A 21,001-nucleotide genomic window follows, 5' to 3' on the forward strand; every position below is an offset into this window, starting at 1 on the left:
CCTGCTGAAGTTATTCAGGTAAAACAAAAACAAAAACAAACTAGTCTTTTTACTGCTTCCTATTAAGATGTAGAAAGCTGAAAAGGGCATTGCTCCTATTCTTACAACAACATGCTGGACAATTTGCAAATCACAACTTTTCTTGAACCCATCAGAAAGTGAAGGTTGAAGGGCAACCAACCTACAATCTATCTAAGACAGGTGCCTCCAAGGAGAAAGAGAAAGGAAACAAGCACTTTTTTGGATTTTGGTTTGTTTGTTTTTAACCTGGGGCAGACACTGCAGACACCAGTAAGAAAAATTTTAACAAATTGATAAAGATTGATGGTGAACCAGCAAAAATAGGGAACCACTAGGAGTTATTAGATAAGGGAAATTTTGCATCCATTTGCAGGGTCTTCTCCTTAGACCTCACTGTGTACACACAAAAAAGACAGGGGCAGGATGAGAGCTCTGAGAAAGAATCGGTGCTGATGCAAGCCTGGTGGAAGGGAGCACTGCCTAGATCCATTTCACCTCTCTCCTAGTGGACACGAGCCTTGAACTTCTCATGGAAAGGCAACAAACCCTGTTGCCCTAAGAGCACTAGTAAAAACCCTCTGCCGCTGGGGGGATGGTAACACAAAAAAACATTCTACTCCTGAAGGTAGGGCAGGAAAACATCCTGGGCCCAGACCTACAGCTGAGGGTGGGGCAGTATCACTATATAGGTCTACTCCTCAGACCCAGGGTAAGACTGAACAGAAAAGACCCCCACCCTTTCCAGGCTAATAGGCATCCAGTAATAAACAATAGCAGTCTACTGCAGGGAGAGGAACAAGAGCATGAAAAGAGACCTGCTCTAAGGCACAGCACAAATGAACAACCTCAAACTAAGTGGAACAGACACTGAGGAAAACTCTGGCAAATAAGCTCTCATCCTAAACACATACAGGAATCTGAAGCTTTGGGTTCACTGAGGTTAACCATAGCAATAACAAGGTCCAAACCCAGCTCAACTACTAAATGGAATGAGTTAAAGACTCACATTAAAGGCCTAGCAAAAGTACGTATGTGCCCACTGCCAGGTATAAAAACTATTTACCTTAGTCTTTTCTGTCTTATATAAGTGTCTGACTTAAAAAAAAATTGCAAGGCACATGGAGACACAAGGAAAAAAGACACAATGTCAAGAGGCAAAGAGAGCAAGAAAAATAGACTCAGATATGACAAAGATGTTGGAGCTATCAGACAGAATATTTACAATAACTTATATGTTAAAGATTTTGGAGGAAAATGCACAGTCAGATGGATAATTTTGGGAGAGAACTGGAAACTATGAGAATAAAATGAAAATGCTAGAAATAAAAAGCACAGTAATGGGGATGAAGAATGCCTTTGATAGTCTCATTGATAGACTTGCCACAGCCATGGGAAGAATCACTGAAACAAAAGATAGGCCAATAGAAATTACCCTAAAACACAAAGATTTTTAAAAGGGTGCCAAAAACAAAAAACAAAACAAAACAAACAAAGACTCAAGAGCTGCAGGACAATATCAAATGATCAATTATATATGTAGGTGGAACTTCAGAAGGAGAATAGAGAACAGGATAGAAGAAATATTTGAAGAATAGCTGAGAATTTTCCAAAATTAGGGAACTCCCTGGTGGTCCTGTGGTTAGGACTCTGTGCTTTCACTGCCGAGGGCCTGGGTTCAATCCCTGGTTGGGGAACTAAAAGCCTGCAAGCTGCATGGTGTGGGCCAAAAAAACCCCCCAAAAACCAAAAGAATAGCTCAGAATTTTCCAAAATTGACAACACTAAACCACAGATCCAACAAGTTCAAAGAACACCAAGGAAGACAAATACAAAGCAAACAACCAAAAAAAGAAAAAAGAAAAAATTATCCCATATGCCTAAGTGTATGGAACTGCTGAAAGAGGAACAAAGACAAAATCTTGAAGCCAGTCAGAGGAAAAGAATGCAGTACAGAACACAGTAAGAATTACAGCCAATCTCTTGTCAGAAACCATGCAAGCCAGAAGACAATGGAATGCCATCTTTAAAGTACTGATAGAAAATACCTGTGAACTCAGAATTCTATAAATAGTAAAAAATATATTTCACAAAAGAAAGTAAAGGAAAGACTTTCTCAAAAAAATTGGTATATATTACCAACAGACGTGAACTACAAGAAATTTTAAAGGAAGTTCTTCAGGCAGAAGGGATGTGATACCACTCTAAACTTGTAACTACAAAGCAATTACTGCTGAAAATATAATAAATGAAGATATATTACAATCTATTTTGAATTGTTGTGAATAATGGTTGACTAATCAATAATACTAACAATGCACTGGGTGTTAAGCATATGTGAAAACAATATGTAGGCCAACGATAGCACAAATGATAAGAAATATAATATAACTTGAAGGTAGACTGTGATTAAAGATATTGATATATACTTTAAACCCTTAGGCAATTTTCTAATTTAAAAATATTAAAAGGAGATGTAAATAATAAGCCAACAGTAGAGACAAAAAAAAATCATAAAAAAACCTATCAACCAAAAGAAGTCAGAAAAGGGGGGAAAGTATAGATGGGACAAAAAGTAAGATGGTTATACTAAATGTAAGTTTCCTAAGCATGCCAATTAAAACATTATTAGAGTGGATAAAAAAAGCAAGCACCAAGTACAGTGTTTATAAGAAACCCACTCTAAATAAAAAGGCAAAGGTAAAAAGTTAAAGGATGGAAAAAGATACACTATGCAAATGCTAATCAAATGAAAGCTGAATGGGTATAGTAATAGCAGACAAACAGAACAAGGAATATTACTAAAGATAATAAGGAACATTATATAACGATAAAGGGGACAGTTCTCTAAGTAGATATAACAATTCTAAATATGTATATAACTAAAAGCAGAGCTTCAAAATATACTAAACAATTCAATATCCTGTGACAAATCATAATAGAAACGAATATAAAAAAATCATGTATATATATGTATAACTGAATCACTTTGCTGTACAGCAGAAATTAACACAACATTGTAAATCAACTATACTTCAAGTAAAAAAAATACATGAAGCAAAAGCCGATAGAACTGAAAGAAGAAATAGACAAATCACTTAGAGACTTCATTCCTTTCTCAGTAATTAATTGAACAGGCTGAGAGAATATCAGCTCAGATATAGAACACCTGAACAACATTATTGGTCATCTTCACCTAACTGACATTTACAGAATCCTCAACCTAACAACAGAAAACAAATACTCAAGTGCACATGGAAAATTCACCAAGACTAATTACATGTTGACTGTAAATCAAAACAATTTAAAAGAATTCAAAGGATATAAAGTACATTCTCCAATAATAACAGAACCAAACTAGAAATAACAGAAGGCTAGCTGGAAAATATCCAAATATTTGGAAATTAAAAATATACTTCTATAAATATAGTCAGCTTCTCTTTGACAAAAGGGCAAAGGCACAGATAAAGACAATGGAGCACAGACACTTTTTTCAACAAATGATGCTGGAACAACTAGAAGTCCACATGCAAAAAAATGAGTCGAGACACAGACCTTACACCCTTCACAAGAAATAACTCAAAAATGGATCACAGACCTAAATGCAAAATGCAAAACTACAAAATTCCTAGAATATAACATAGGAGGAAATCTAGATGACCCTGGGTTTGGCAATGACTTTTTAGATGAAACACTGAAGGCACAATCCATGAAAGAAAAAAAATCAATAAGCTGGATTTCATTAAACACTGTCAAGAAATTGATAAGACAAGCCATAGACTGAGGAAATATTTACAAAAGAGACATTGATAGAAGACTGTTATCCAAAATACACAAAGAACTCTTAAAATTCACCAATAAGAAAACAATCTGATTAAAAAATATACCAAAAACCTTAACAGACACCTCCTCAAAGGAGATACAGAGATGGTAGTTAAGTATATGAAAAGTTGTTCCACATCATATGTCATCAGGGAAATGCAAATTAAAACACTACACACCTATTAGAGTGACCAAAATCCAGAATACTGACAACACCAAATGCTGACAGGGATGTGGAACAATAGAAACTCTCATTCATCACTGGTGGGAATGCGAAAATGGTACATGCACTCTGGAAGACAGTTTGGTGGTTTCTTACAAAACTAAACATACTCTTACCATACAATCTAGCAATTGCACTCCTCGGTATTTACCCAAAGGGACTGGAAATTTATGTCCACACAAAAACCTGCACATGTTTATAACAGCTTTATTCATAATTGCCAAAACTTGGAAGCAACCAAAATGTCCTTTAGTAGATGAATGGATAAATAAACTGTGGTATATCCAGACAATGGAATATTATTCAGTGCTAAAAAGAAAAGAAATGAGCTATTAAGTCATGAAAAGACATGGAGGAACTTTAAATGCATAATGCTAAATGAAAGAAGCCAATCTGAGAAGGATACATACTGTATAATTCCATCTGTATGACATTTCAGAAAAGGCAAAACTATGGAGAAAGTAAAAAGATCAGTAGTTGCCAGGGGCTGGGGTGGTGGCGGAAGGGATGAAGAGGCTGAGCACAGGGGATTTTTAGGGCAGTGAAACTACTCTGTATGATACTATAATGGTAGATACACATTATATATGTTTTTTCAAATCCCAAGAAAGTATAACATCAACAGTGAACCCGAATATAATTTGGGTGACAATGATGTGTCAAAGTAGGTTATAACAAATGTACCACTCTGGTGGGGGACGTTGATAATGGGGGAAACTGTGCACGTGTGGGGCAGGGGATATACGGGAAATCTCTTTACTTTAGGGTCAGTTTTGCTGTGAATCTAAAACTGCTCTAAAAGATAAAGTCTGTTTAAAATAAATAAGTAAAAATAAATAAGCAACAACAACAACAACAGAAAAGAACTGTGTCGGGCTGAGCTACGAGTGAGCAAGGACGTGGGAAGGGAAGGCAGACAGAGGAGGGGAGAGAAGGGAAGAGAACCCATGGACATGTACACCAGAAACCGTGCACTGAATCTGATAACATTTTCAGCCGGTCCAGCCTCTGGATGTTCAATGGGCCCATCAGTGTTTCTGGAATGATTTCATGTAGTTAGACTGAATTGTTTAAACAAGTAAACAGATCTATAAATATTATTTCACCGGGGAAAACAAACTAATCTGCAAGGTGTTTATCCTGTTATATTTTATACATCTTGGTCCATTAAGAAACACCATAAGGACTTGCGACCAATTTAAAAATCAGTGCCATTGAGGGGTTTTTATCTCTTTTTTTAAAAAAACTTGATTTATTTAATATCAAAGGTTTCCTTACTCTGAGAGTATGTCTTTTTTACGTTGTGTTTATAAAATGATGGTGATTTTTTTTTTTTTTTTGCGGTACGCAGGCCTCTCACTGTTGTGGCCTCTCCCGTTGCGGAGCACAGGCTCCGGACGCACAGGCTCAGCGGCCATGGCTCACGGGCCCAGCCGCTCTGCGGCATGTGGGATCTTCCCGGACCGGGGCACGAACCCGTGTCCCCTGCATGGGCAGGCAGACTCTCAACCACTGTGCCATCAGGGAAGCCCAAAATGATGGTGATTTAAAAAGATGCCCTTACCTGGCAATCTTATTATGTTGGAACCATTAGAGGTTTTTTTTTCCTGTTGTTTGACAATCTCAGTGTTTGATGAATAAAAATTGATACATGAGTTAAAAAAAGAAGAAACTGGTCTTTCCTAACCTACTACAAATGTCCTTTTTTTGAGTCAAGTAGACAAAGAAAACAAGAAGCAAGCACTTCAGGTGACAGAAAGTGAATATTAACTAGGTCACTACCCTCACAAAACATCACTCTCTGGTCCCCATACCTGAGTGCTGGTAGCAATGGCCAGATCTCTGAGAACAAAAGACACCAGTTATATCTGGGCAAAGAAATAGCAGGATGGGGTAGCTAGACTTGCTATCTTTGGCCATGGAAGGAGAATCCGGGGACAGTTATAGGAGGCTCCAATGCTGAAGGAGTTCCCCTGAAACAATTCTTGGCCCAAAACTGTATCCTGACACTCTTCAATTAAAAATAGACTTATCCAATTTGACATGGGTTTATTTTTAGATCATATCAGAAGTGAAAGTAAGTCCATAAAGCAGTGGGATCAGACAACTCTGCCTCCTGTCTGGTTGACAATAGTTAACCAGCCTCCTTCCTGAAGTCATGCAAAATCAGTAGGTTAAGAACTTGCATGTGCTGCCGATCTAGAGAGATGTTATTGATGTAATTTACTCTGGCCTAGTTAGTAAAATTGCAACAAGCTGGCTTTGTTTTAGAAAGCAGCCTACAGAGAAAGTAATCCAAATCCTTTCATGTCTGATGAAACACTGTGGAGTACATAGTTACTACATGCTACAGAGACAATAATAATAATATTTTAAATTCTTACTACTGATTGAATGCCCAGGCTGGGTGATTAGCATATATAGTCTAATGCACAAAACAAACCTGTAAAGCAAACATCATTCCCATATAATAGAAGTGGATATAGAGACTCATAAAGGTTATGTCACTCAAGCATTCCAACTCAAGTTTGACTGACCGCCAAGATTTTGCTATTCCTTTATACTGTGCTGCCTTTCAGCTAGACTGAAGGGAGTGGACATAGATTTAAGAGTACTGGCAGACAGATCACCTGAATAATGAACATTCTGAGGTCAATTTTAAATTAAGAAATGCAGGGAATTCCCTGGCAGTCCAGTGGTCTGCACTGTGTGCTTCCACTGCCGTGGGCCTAGGTTTGATCCTAGATGATGATGATGATAATAATAATAGTGATGATAATAGCAGCTCACATTTATTAAGCACTTGCTGTGTGCTGGGTAGTCTTCTAAAAGCTTTGCATGTAATTAACCATTTTAGTCCTTACAACGACCTTACAAAGCAGGTATGATTGGTATTCCCATTTCATAGGACTGTAATATAGGTAAGGAAACTGAGGCAGAGAAAAATTAAGTAACCTGCCTAGTAAGTGATGGAGCCAGACATTCTGGCTTCCGGTCCCACATTTTTAATTCCTTTACTAGGAATCACATATGAGAATTACGAAAGACAAGAATATTAATCTGCGTAGGAGTTGAATCCCTAAGGTCCCTTCCAACATGGTGATCCTCAGTACCTTGGATAGAGGTCCAAGTAGAACTGTCCTAATACTTCTCCTGTAGCTTTATCTTTCACAGTGTAAAGTGTAACACTCTTATGCCAAACATGAGCATCTGTCACTTGCTCAAATGAAAGTCCCAACAGCTCCTGGTAGATGTTCAGTAAGCCTTCAGTGACCACTTCAATTGGGAAGTATTCCTTGAGGATCTCTTGGTCTACAGAGTACTTGAGTTCTTCTGTCTGAGTCATGTAGTAATATAGATCCCAGGCATTTATCTTCCCGTCGTATTCAAGACCTCTCTCTTCACATTCCTTTTTCTTCAAATTCAAAATAAACTCTCGTTCTGCTTCACCCAAGGGTTTTAATTTCTGGCTTAAATCATCTGTGAGGAGAGGGAAAAGTTGGCAATCCATTGCTCTTGGAAGCAAGCATATTCATACATACCACCAGTATTTTAGCATTGTGCTTCCTCCTTTGTCACACTCAATACAGATACATCAGGAGAAAAGAAGGAAGGAAGGGTGGAAGGAAGGGGAGAGGAAGGAAGGGAGGGAGAGAGGAAAGCAGGCTTTATTATGACAGCACTGCTGTTCTCTTCGGGGTAATTTATTTTAGGGCTCCTCACCTTTTTTTTTTTTTTTTTTTTGCACCACCCAAATCAGGCCACAACATCCTTACAGCATCAACAAAGCTGAAGTTTATCTCAGAGAACTCTGCCTTAAGAATATTATAATTCAGGGAATGAAGCGATAGTGAAACTAAACTCATGTATGTGATTATTCTTCAATGAGGTTAGGCTCCTCAGAGACCTAGGGAAAACAAATCAGGTGTGACCTGTGGTCAGAATTACTGAAAACTGTTCATCGCCTTTGAGAGCCATGGGTTTAGTTAATCACTATCCCATTCCTATGAAGAAGGTATGTTTGGACATGGCAATTCTACTTTTTAGATGGATACTGCAATTTAACACTGTGGTCAGTTTTTGACTATTGCACTGTATTTGGCTAAAGGAGTATGCTTTTATTATGTATTTATTTTCCACAATTTGCTACATATGTAAGATAAAAAGCATTGCCTCTGTAAGGGGCATCCCCATAGTATGAGGTGAAGGCAGCAGCTTGAGGAGTGCTGTGAAACAAAAAGAGGAAAATCATGGAAGATATAGAGAGATGTAATTCTGATTAGAGAGAAAACTGTTTTTAAAAAATTAAGTTAATGAGGTATTATTAAGGAAAATTTTCAGTATACACAGTCACCACTAAAGGAAACATTCTCACCAAACCTATTAACTCCCCAAGCCAATCTATCGTATACAATACATCAGAACAGATGGCAATTACTGGTTCACATCTCTGTTGTTTCCGCTCAGCGGAAAGTTCATTGAGGAAGGAACCTTGTCTTAGCCTTTTCTATAGTCCAACCGTGTAGCACGCACACTAATACAGGGCAGTTATTTCATAAATGTCTCATGAATGAATAAATGAATTATATAATAATGAATAGCTACTATTTGTGCAACACCTGCTACATGTCATATACGGTGTCAGCATATACATTAATAATTCAAGGTATGGCCATTGAGAACACAGAGGACTAAGCTGCAGGCTGCATGCTGATTTTGACACATTATTAATCATCTCCAACTTTAAGCTAATAAAATTATACACTAGTTGCTAAAGGTGAATAAACACTGAAAGGGGTCAATGAGAAAGTTAAAAAATAAATCAGACTCTGGTAAATTCTGATTAGAGAAGATTAAAACAAAAATTAGTATTTTTGCAATGGTTATGTTATTCAACCATTTTCACTAAAATGAAAGAGAAAACCAGAGTGACTGTTGGAATAGTGACACTGAGATTGAGAGGGGTAAGGGTGATAGAGTACCACTGACTAAATGTCATGGACATAAGCTCTATGGTTTTAAAAAGATTAATGAAAAAGTGATTTTAAATGAATGTGAAGATAGTTATTAGATAACAATTTTGATGCTTATTATTTTATATTCTTTCATGTATTAACAAGTGGCTTCTGGAATATAAAATATTTTTTTGTTTCTACATGCTCTATTTTCATTTATGTCCTATTTGTCAGCTTATTTCATACAACAGGCTAATCCTCTCTCTGTAGGTCCCTAGACATCTTCTTAGAAATTAATATAAAAATCCTCATCAAGATACAAATAGAATGAAGCAAGGACCATAATAGTAATATAAACAATGAGCAACTCTTAGGGCCAAGCACAGTACCTAACATATAGTAGGTGACGAATACATTTCTCTTGCATGAATGAAAAGCAGAATGTTCTCAAGGGCATATTAAGTTCTGAGGCTCTCTGTCAACTTGGTACTATGCAGCAAAACAGTCACAGAAAAAGAGAAATAGCAATATGCAAGGGATTAAGAAAAGAAGACTAACCTAGAAAGGCTGTTACGTGGCCTGTACTCTTCGCAGTATTCATTTCAAGGACAAAGTCAGCATGTGTGCTATAGCCGAGCAGTTTGGCTACTTTGGCCCGCAGTGGGAGTAGCTGATTCAGGATTATGTTGTTCTCCTGGTAATAGACAACAATAATAAAAACCAAAATACACAGTAATCAGAGGAGAAAGGGGGAAGATGGTGGAAGGGTAAGATGCGGAGACCACCTTCCTCCCCACAGATACATCAGAAATACATCTACACGTGGAACAACTCCTACAGAACACCTACTGAACGCTGGCAGAAGACCTCAGACCTCCCAAAAGGCAAGAAACTCCCCATGTACCAGGGTAGGGCAAAAGAAAAAAGAATAAACAGAGACAAAAGGATAGGGACGGGACCCGCACAAGCGGGAGGGAGCTGTGAAGGATGAAAGATTTCCACACACTAGGAGCCCCTTCGCGGGCGGAGATTGCGGGAGGCGGGGGGAAGCTTCGGGGCCGCGGAGGACAGCGCAGCCACAGGGGCGCGGAGGGCAAAGCGGGGAGATTCCCGCACAGAGGATCGGTGCCGACCGCCACTCACCAGCCCGAGAGGCTCGTCTGCTCACCCGCCGGGGCGGGCGGGGCTGCGAGCTGAGGCTCGGGCTTTGGTCGGAGCGAAGGGAGAGGACTGGGGTTGGCGGTGTGAACACAGCCTGCAGCGGGTTAGTGCGCCACGGCTAGCCGGGAGGGAGTCCGGGAAAGTCTGGACTTGCCAAAGAGGCAAGAGACTTTTTCTTCCCTCGTTGTTTCCCGGTGTGCGCGAGGAGAGGGGATTAAGAGCGCCGCTTAAAGGAGCTCGAGAGACGGGCGCCAGCCGCAGCTAACAGCGCGGACCCCAGAGACGGGCATGAGACGCTAAGGCTGCTGCTGCCGCCACCAAGAAGCCTGTGTGCGGGCACAGGTTACTATCCACACCCCCTTTTGGGGAACCTGTGCAGCCCGCCACTGCCAGGGTTCCGGGATGCAGGGACAACTTCCCAGGGAGAACACACGGCACGCCTCAGGCTGGTGCAACGTCACACCAGCCTCTACAGCCGCAGGCTCGCCCCGTATCCGTACCCTTCCCTACCCCCCGGCCTGAGTGAGCCAGAGTCCCCGAATCAGCGGCTCCTTTAACCCCGTCCTGTCTGAGCGAAGAACAGACGCCCTCCGGCGACCTACACGCAGAGGCGGGGCCAAATCCAAAGCTGGGCCCCCGGAGCTGTGAGAACAAAGAAGAGAAAGAGAAATCCCTCCCAGCAGCCTCAGAAGCAGCGGATTAAAGCTCCACAATCCATTTGATGTACCCTGCATCTGTGGAATACCTGAATACACAACGAATCATCCCATGAGGAGGTGGACTTCGAGATCAAGATTTATTATTTTCTCCCCTTTTCCTCTTTTTGTGAGTGTGTATGTGTATGCTTCTGTGTGAGATTTTGTCTATACAGCTTTGCTTTCACCATTTGTCCTAGGGTTCTATCCGTCCGTTTTTTTTTTTTACTTAAAAAAATATTTTTTCTTAAAAATTATTTTTTAATTTTAATAACTTTATTTTATTTTACCTTACTTTATTTCATTTTATCCTCTTTCTTTCTACTTTTTCTCCCTTTTATTGAGCCGTGTGGATGAAAGGCTCTTGGTGCTGCAGCCAGGAGTCAGTGCTGTGCCTCTGAGGTGGGAGAGCCAACTTCAGGCCACTGGTGCACAAGAGACCTCCCAGCTCCACATAATATCAAACCGCGAAAATCTCCCAGAGATCTCCATCTCAACACCAACACCCAGCTTCACTCAACGACTAGCAAGCTACAGTGCTGGACACCCTATGCCAAACAACTAGCAAGACAGGAACACAACCCCACCCATTAGCAGAGAGGCTGCCTAAAATCATAATAAGTCCACAGACACCCCAAAACACACCACCAGACGTGGACCTGCCCACCAGAAAGACAAGATCCAGCCTCATCCACAAGAACACAGGCACTAGTCCCCTCCACCAGGAACCAACTTTAGCCACCGGGGACTGACACCAAAAAGAACGGGGGGCTTCCCTGGTGGTGCAGTGGTTGAGAGTCCGCCTGCCGATGCAGGGGACACAGGTTCATGCCCCAGTCTGGGAAGATCCCACGTGCTGCGGAGCGGCTGGGTCCGTGAGCCATGGCCACTGAGCCTGCGCGTCCGAGCCTGTGCTCCACAAGGGGAGAGGCCACAACAGTGAGTGGCCCGCGTACCGCAAAACAAAACAAAACAAAACAAAAAACTGGGAACTACGGACCTGCAGCCTGCAAAAAGGAGACCCCAAACACAGTAAGATAAGCAAAATGAGAAGACAGAAAAACACACAGCAGATGAAGGAGCAAGATAAAAACCCACCAGACCTAACAAATGAAAAGGAAATAGGCAGTCTACCTGAAAAAGAATTCAGAATAATGATAGTAAAGATGATCCAAAATCTTGGAAATAGAATAGAGAAAATGCAAGAAATATTTAAGAAGGACCTAGAAGAACTAAAGATGAAACAAGCAACGATGAACAACACAATAAATGAAATTAAAAATACTCTTGAAGGGATCAATAGCAGAATAACTGAGGCTGAAGAACGGATAAGGGACCTGGAAGATAAAATAGTGGAAATAACTACTGCAGAGGAGAATAAAGAAAAAAGAATGAAAAGAACTGAGGACAGTCTCAGAGACCTCTGGGACAACATTAAACACACCAACATTTGAATTATAGGGGTTCCAGAAGAAGAAGAGACAAAGAAAGGGACTGAGAAAATATTTGAAGAGATTATAGTTGAAAACTTCCCTAATATGGGAAAGGAAATAGTCAATCAAGTCCAGGAAGCACAGAGAGTCCCATACAGGATAAATCCAAGGAGAAACACGCCAAGACACATATTAATCAAACTGTCAAAAATTAAATACAAAGAAAACATATTAAAAGCAGCAAGGGAAAAACAACAAATAACACTCAAGGGAACCCCCATAAGGTTAACAGCTAATCTTTCAGCAGAAACTCTGCAAGCCAGAAGGGACTGGCAGGACATATTTAAAGTGATGAAGGAGAAAAACCTACAACCAAGATTACTGTACCCAGCAAGGATCTCATTCAGATTTGATGGAGAAATTAAAAGCTTTACAGACAAGCAAAAGCTGAGAGAGTTCAGCACCACCAAACCAGCTTTACAACAAATGCTAAAGGATCTTTTCTAGGCAAGAAACGTAAGAGAAGGAAAACACCTATAATAACAAATGCAAAAGAATTAAGAAAATGGGAGTAGGAACATACATATCGATAATTACCTTAAATGTAAATGGATTAAATGCTCCTACCAAAAGACACAGACTGGCTGAATGGATACAAAAACAAGACCCATACATATGCTGTCTACAAGAGACCCACTTCAGACCTAGGGACACATAAAGACTGAAAGTGAGGGGATGAAAAAGATATTCCATGCAAACGGAAATCAAAAGAAAGCTGGAGTAGCAATTCTCATACCAGACAAAATAGACTTTAAAATAAAGACTAGTAGAAGAGACAAAGAAGGACACTACATAATGATCAAGGGATTGATCCAAGAAGAAGATATAACAATTGTAAATATTTATGCACCCAACATAGGAGCACCTCAATACATAAGGCAAATACTAATAGCCATAAAAGGGGAAATCGACAGTAACACATTAATAGTAGGGGACTTTAACACCTCACTTTCACCAGTGGACAGATCATCCAAAATGAAAATAAATAAGGAAACACAAGCTTTAAATGATACATTAAACAAGATGGACTTAATTGATATTTATAGGACATTCCATCCAAAAACAGCAGAATACACATTTTTCTCAAGTGCTCATGGAACATTCTCCAGGATAGATCATATCTTGGGTCACAAATCAGGCCTTGGTAAATTTTAGGAAATTGAACTTGTATCAAGTATCTTTTCCAGCCACAATGCTATGAGACTAGATATCAATTACAGGAAAAGATCTGTAAAAAATACAAACACATGGAGGCTAAACAATACACTACTTAATAACGAAGTGATCACTGAAGAAATCAAAGAGGAAATTAAAAAATACCTAGAAACAAATGACAATGGAGATACAACGACCCAAAACCTATGGGATGCAGCAAAAGCAGTTCTAAGAGGGAAGTTTATAGCAATACAAGCCCACCTTAAGAAGCAGGAAACATCTCGAATAAACAACCTAACCTTGCACCTCAAGCAATTAGAGAAAGAAGAACAAAAAAACCCCAGAGTTAGCAGAAGGAAAGAAATCATAAAAATCAGATCAGAAATAAATGAAAAAGAAATGAAGGAAACAATAGCAAAGATCAATAAAACTAAAAGCTGGTTCTTTGAGAAGATAAACAAAATAGATAAACCATTAGCCAGACTCATCAAGAAAAAAAGGGAGAAGACTCAAATCAATAGAATCAGAAATGAAAAAGGAGAAGTAACAACTGACTGCTGATGCAGGGGACATGGGTTCGTGCCCCGGTCCGGGACGATACCACATGCTGCAGAGCGGCTGGTCCCATGAGCCGTGGCCGCTGAGCCTGCGCGTCCGGAGCCTGTGCTCCGCAGCGGGAGAGGCCACAGCAGTGAGAGGCCCACACATCGCAAAAAAAAACAAAAAACAAAAAACAATCTTCCAACAAACAAAAGCCCAGTACCAGATGGTTTCACAGGCGAATTCTATCAAACATTTAGAGAAGAGATAACACCTATCCTTCTCAAACTCTTTCAAAATATAGCAGAGGGAGGAACACTCCCAAACTCATTCTACGAGGCCACCATCACCTTGATACCAAAACCAGACAAGGATGTCACAAAGAAAGAAAACTACAGGCCAATATCACTGATGAACATAGATGCAAAAATCCTCAACAAAATACTAGCAAACAGAATCCAACAGCACATTAAAAGGATCATACACCATGATCAAGTGGGGTTTATTCCAGGAATGCAAGGATTCTTCAATATACGCAAATCTATCAATGTGATTAACCATATTAACAAATTGAAGGAGAAAAACCATATGATCATCTCAATAGATGCAGAGAAAGCTTTTGACAAAATTCAACACCCATTTATGATAAAAACCCTGCAGAAAGTAGGCATAGAGGGAACTTTCCTCAACATAATAATGGCCATATATGCCAAACCCACAGCCAACATTGTCTTCAATGGTGAAAAACTGAAAGCATTTCCACTAAGATCAGGAACAAGACAAAGTTGCCCACTCTCACCAGTCTTATTCAACATAGTTCTGGAAGTTTTAGCCACAGCAATCAGAGAAGAAAAGGAAATAAAAGGAATCCAAATCGGAAAAGAAGAAGTAAAGCTGTCACTGTTTGCAGATGACATGATACTATACATAGAGAATCCTAAAGATGCTACCAGAAAACTACTAGAGCTAATCAATGAATTTGGTAAAGTAGCAGGATACAAAACTAATGCACAGAAATCTCTGGCATTCCTATACACTAATGATGAAAAATCTGAAAGTGAAATCAAGAAAACACTCCCATTTACCACTGCAACAAAAAGAATAAAATATCTAGGAATAAACCTACCTAAGGAGACAAAAGACCTGTATGCAGAAAATTATAAGACACTGATGAAAGAAATTAAGGATGATACAAATACATGGAGAGATATACCATGTTCTTGGATTGGAAGAATCAACATTGTGAAAATGACCCTACTACCCAAAGCAATCTACAGATTCAATGCAATCCCTATTAAACTACCACTGGCATTTTTCACAGAACTAGAACAAAAAATTTCACAATTTGTATGGAAACACAGAAGACCGTGAATAGCCAAAGCAATCTTGTGAACAAAAAACAGAGCTGGAGGAATCAGGCTCCATGATTGCAGACTATACTACAAAGCTACAGTAATCAAGACAGTATGGTACTGGCACAAAAACAGAAAGATTGATCAATGGAACAGGATAGAAAGCCCAGAGATAAACCCACGCACATATGGTCAACTTATCTTTGATAAAGGAGGCAGGAATATACAGTGGAGAAAGGATAGCCTCTTCAATAAGTGGTGCTGGGAAAACTGGACAGGCACCTGTAAGAGTATGAGATTAGATCACTCCCTAACACCATACACAAAAATAAGCTCAAAATGGATTAAAGACCTAAATGTAAGGCCAGAAACTATCAAACTCTTAGAGGACAACATCGGCAGACCACTCTATGACATAAATCACAGCAAGATCCTTTTTGACCCACCTCCTAGAGAAATGGAAGTAAAAACAAAAATAAACAAATGGGACCTAATGAAACTTCAAAGCTTTTGCACAGCAAAGGAAACCATAAACAAGACCAAAAGACAACCCTCAGAATGGGAGAAAATATTTGCAAATGAAACAACTGACAAAGGATTAATCTCCAAAATTTACAAGCAGCTCAATACCAAAAAAACAAACAACCCAATCCAAAAATGGGCAGAAGACCTAAATAGACATTTCTCCAAAGAAGATATACAGACTGCCAACAAACACATGAAAGAATGATCAACATCATTAATCATTAGAGAAATGCAAATCAAAACTGCAATGAGATATCATCTCACATCGGTCAGAATGGCCATCATCAAAAAATCTAGAAACAGTAAATGCTGGAGAGGGTGTGGAGAAAAGGGAACACTCTTGCACTGCTGGTGGGAATGTGAATTGGTTCAGCCACTATGGAGAACAGTATGGAGGTTCCTTAAAAAACTACAAATAGAACTACCATATGACCCAGCAATCCCACTACTAGGTATATACCCTGAGGAAACCAGAATTCAGAAAGAGTCATGTACCAAAATGTTCATTGCAGCTCTATTTACAATAGCCCGGAGATGGAAACAACCTAAGTGCCCGTCGTCGGATGAATGGATAAAGAAGATGTGGCACATATATACAATGGAATATTACTCAGCCATAAAAAGAAACGAAATTGAGCTATTTGTAATGAGGTGGATAGATCTAGAGTCTGTCATACAGAGTGAAGTAAGTCAGAAAGAGAAGGACAAATACCGTATGCTAACACATATATATGGAATTTAAGAAAAAAAAATGTCATGAAGAACCTAGGGGTAAGACAGGAATAAAGACACAGACCTACTAGAGAATGGACTTGATGATATGGGGAGGGGGAAGGGTAAGCTGTGACAAAGTGAGAGAGTGGCATGGACATATATACACTACCAAACGTAAAATAGATAGCTAGTGGGAAGCAGCCGCATAGCACAGGGAGATCAGCTCGGTGCTTTTTGAGCACCTAGAGTGGTGGGTTATGGAGGGCGGGAAGGAGGGAGGGAGACGCAAGAAGGAAGAGATATGGGAACATATGTATATGTATAACTGATTCACTTTGTTATAAAGCAGAAACTAACACACCATTGTAAAGCAATTATACTCCAATAAAGATGTAAAAAAAAAAACAAAAACAAAAATAAAGGTTAATAATTAACTGGATCCAAAGCACTAAAAAGAAGAGTTTCTACATTACTTTCAGGTTGGTAAAACTGTCAAATGTTTTTAGACCATCTCAACTTCTAGTACGTTATTCCATTTCAGTGTTGCAGACTTTTTTTCTGGATTCATGATCCAATTTTAATTTGAAATTATTGACTTTTTAAGTCTCAGGAGATAGCTATGATGGTCTTAACAAAATTTTAGGTACTGTTTAATTTGAGTAAAAGCATATTCTTTTTTTTTTTTTAACATCTTTATTGGAGTATAATTCGTTTACAATGGTATGTCAGTTTCTGCTTTACAACAAAGTGAATCAGCTATACATATACATATATCCCCATATCTCTTCCCTCTTGCATCTCCCTCCCTCCCACCCTCACTATCCCACCCCTCTAGGTGGTCACAAAATACTGAGCTGATCTCCCTGTGCTATGCGGCTGCTAGCTATCAGTATTGCATTTGGTAGTGTATATACGTCCATGCCACTCTCTTTGTCCCAGCTTACCCTTCCCCCTCCCCGTGTCCTCAAGTCCGTTCTCTAGTAGGTCTGCGTCTTTATTCTCGTCCTGCCCCTAAAAACATATTCTTAAGGACTATACTGATTCCACATTTAGTCTCGTCAATACTGCACCAAATATTGGTACTTAAAATTTTTCTTTTATTGTGGTAAAATATACATAATACAAAATTTACCACTTTAACTTTGCACCCATAAGTATGGCTATTTAAAAAAAAAAAGGAAGGACTTCCCTGGTGGCACAGTGGATAAGAATCTGCCTGCCAATGCAGGGGACACGGGTTCGAGCCGTAGTCTGGGAAGATCCCACGTGCCGCAGAGCAACTAAGCCTGTGTGCCACAACTACTGAGCCTGTGCTCTAGAGCCCGCGAGGCACAACTACTGAGCCAGCGTGCCACAACTACTGAAGCCTGCACGCTTAGAGCCTGTGCTCCACAACAAGAGAAGCCAGCGCACCGCAACAAAGAGTAGCCCCCGCGCACCACAAGTAGAGAAAAGCCTGCGTGCAGCAATGAAGACCCAATGTAGCCAAAAATAAATAAATAAATAAAAATTTTAAAGAATAGAAAAAAGGGAAATAATAAACGTTGGTGAGGATGTCGAAAATTTGGAACCTTTATATCTGATGAGAGTGTAAAATGGTACAGCTGCTGTAGAAAACAGTATTATGATTTCTCAAAAAATTAAACATAGAATTACCATATCATCCAGAAATTCCACTTCTGGGTATACATCCCAAAGAAATGGAAACAGAGACTCAAACAGGTATTTGTATACCCATGTTCACTGCAGCATTATTCATAATAGCCAAACGGTAGAAGCAACCTAAATGTCCATCAATGGATGAATGGATAAAGAAGCTGTGATATATACATACAATGGAATATTATTCAGCCTTAAAAGGGAAAGAAATTTTGACACGTGAAATTATGGATAAACCTAGAACACATTATGCTACGTGAAATAAGTCAGTCACAAAAGGACAACTGCTATATGGATTCTACTTACATGAGGTTCTTAGATTAGTAAAATTTACAGAGACAGAGAATAGAATGATTTTTGCCACGGGCTGGGGCTGGGGGGATGGGGAGTTAGTGTTTAATGGGTACAGAGTTTCAGTTGGGAAAGATGAAAAAGCTCTGGAGATGTATGGTGGCGATGGCTGCACAACAATGTGAATACACTTAACGCCACAGAACTCTATGCTTAAAAATGTTTTAGGGATTTTGCTCAAATTATTACAAACATTTCATATATATTTTTTGTATTAAAATGCAAATAATGATATTGCTTTATTGTTTTCTTAACAATAAAGGAAAAAATAATCTCCTAGAGAAAGTAAATAAACGTTGAGGTCCAAGAAAAACTACTATTAAATCATCCAATTATTTATAGACATGCTTCTAAGGAGGATCACACTCTGAGGTCAGACTACCAGGGTTCAAAATTTGGCTCCACCATTGACTAGTTGTCTAATTATTGGCAAGTCCCTTAATATTCCTAAGCCTCAGTTTTCTCATCTGCAAGATGTAGATAATAAAAGTAGCTACATCATAGGGTGATCATGCAGATTAAGTGAGAATATAAGTAAAATGCATAGAAAAACGCCTGGCACAAGAGCAAACACCATATAATTATTTTATTATTATTTTAAATATTATTTTAAATATTTTAAAATATATTATTTTAAACATATTATTTAAAATAATATATTTAAATATATTATTTAATATATTTAAATATATTATTTTATTTAAATATATTATATATTTAAATATATTATTTTATCATTATTTTAAATATTATTTTAAATATATTATTTAAAATAATATGTTTAAATATATCATTTAATATATTTAAATATATTATTTATTTAAATATATTATATATTTAAATATATTATTTTAAATACTATTATTTATTTTATTATTACTTTAATGGAAACATAATACAATTCTCCAAGTTCTAAAGTTAACTAGTTTGAGTCTTTCAAACTAGTCTTGGCCCCCTTCCTCAGTTTCCCTAGACCTTCTGTCTAGACTGCCAATTTTTTCCTAATATCAATTCCCCCATTCTTCCTTTCAGTAACAGAATTCTCCGAGTTTTTGCTGGACACTCAGTCTTCCCAGCCTTTCTTAAAGCTAGCTGTGGCCACAATGGGACAATGGAATACGAATGAGGTGATAAGTGAAATTTCTGGGTCATCTCTTTATAGATGCTTGTCTTGCTAGCTGTGAACTGAAGATGAGAACAATGACCTTGGAAGCCACATACTAAGGACAGCAGAGCTGTCTTCCAGCTCTGGACCCCTCACCTCTGTACTGTTAGTTGCAAGAGAAATAAACCTTAAAAAAAAAGTGTAATAAAACATACCTAACACAAAATATACCATTTTAGCCCATTTTTAAGTGTACAATTCAATGGCACCAATTATAATTTACACTGTTGTGCAACCATTACCACTGTTTCCAAGACTTTTCTAACATCCTAAACAGAAACTTGGTAACCATTAAGCAATAATTCCCCAGTCTCCCAGCCCCTGGTATCCACTAATCCTTTCTGAAGAAAGATAACTTTTAGCTTATTTGAGTCACTGTGCTTTTGGTTGACTTTGCACATTTTATTTAACCTGAAGCCTAATACCCACAGAGACTAATAGTAGGAATAGGGTGCTGCTATAACCAAAATGAAAAATGTACAGGAATGGAAGTTGAGGACACAGATGCTGTCAAGCAGGAAGCTGGTAATCCTCATGATATCATGGATAACATTTGTTAAAACTGTTGCTCGCCATAACTTGGAAGGCAGGCCAGTCACCTACTGAGACTTAGCTCTAGGGTAATTGTTTGGGAAAACTAATAATGTTGGTGTCTGTCTGTTGGTATTCGTTGCTTTTGGAAAGATTACATGAGAGACAGCTCAAGTGAGGACTGGTCAGTTTGCAAAGATGGAGGGAAAAGAGTTCTGCTAAGAGAGCTTCTGCCTGTGGCCCCTGACGTGGGGCTTCAGGTGACTGGAAAAGGTAATTGCTCTGTTCCCCAGAGACCAGGAGAAAAGACTGCCACTCAGAGTTACTGAACTGTGAAGATTAGTGGGAGGGTGCTGCCTTCTTCCTCAAGCCGACTGTTGCAGGGGGCCCTGAAGCAGACCCCATTAAACTGAAGAACAGCAGAATGGACACCATACAGGAGCCCGTATATAAGGAAAGATATGGTGGATTTGAGGACTATGACGAAAAGCGGTATTTGGGTGTTGTTATTTTAACATGAATCTGATTGGAAGCAAACAGATAAGAAAGCGATTAAGTTTCTGAGGGAATTTTATTACCAAACATATCATTAAACCTGGCCTACAAAAGCAACCCTCAGGCTTCAGAACTGGCATCAGCAGG

The 21,001-nt window shown here is 39.0% G+C and overlaps 1 protein-coding gene across 2 annotated transcripts in view; it reads right to left on the reverse strand.

The window, feature by feature from the left end:
• The window catches only part of NLN (neurolysin), a 107,765-nt gene that overhangs the window by 27,087 nt on the left and 59,677 nt on the right, over positions 1 to 21,001 (reverse strand). For both annotated transcript variants that reach the window (XM_007457100.1, XM_007457101.1), the window contains 2 exons: positions 9,577 to 9,712; positions 7,177 to 7,543 (listed from right to left, as the gene is read on the reverse strand). In XM_007457100.1, coding sequence (XP_007457162.1) covers positions 7,177 to 7,543; positions 9,577 to 9,712 — 503 coding nt within the window. The remainder of the gene's footprint in view (positions 1 to 7,176; positions 7,544 to 9,576; positions 9,713 to 21,001) is intronic.

This window comes from Lipotes vexillifer, unplaced genomic scaffold (assembly GCF_000442215.2).
Source record: "Lipotes vexillifer unplaced genomic scaffold, Lipotes_vexillifer_v1.1 scaffold241, whole genome shotgun sequence".
In the NCBI taxonomy this organism is placed as follows: domain Eukaryota; kingdom Metazoa; phylum Chordata; class Mammalia; order Artiodactyla; family Lipotidae; genus Lipotes; species Lipotes vexillifer.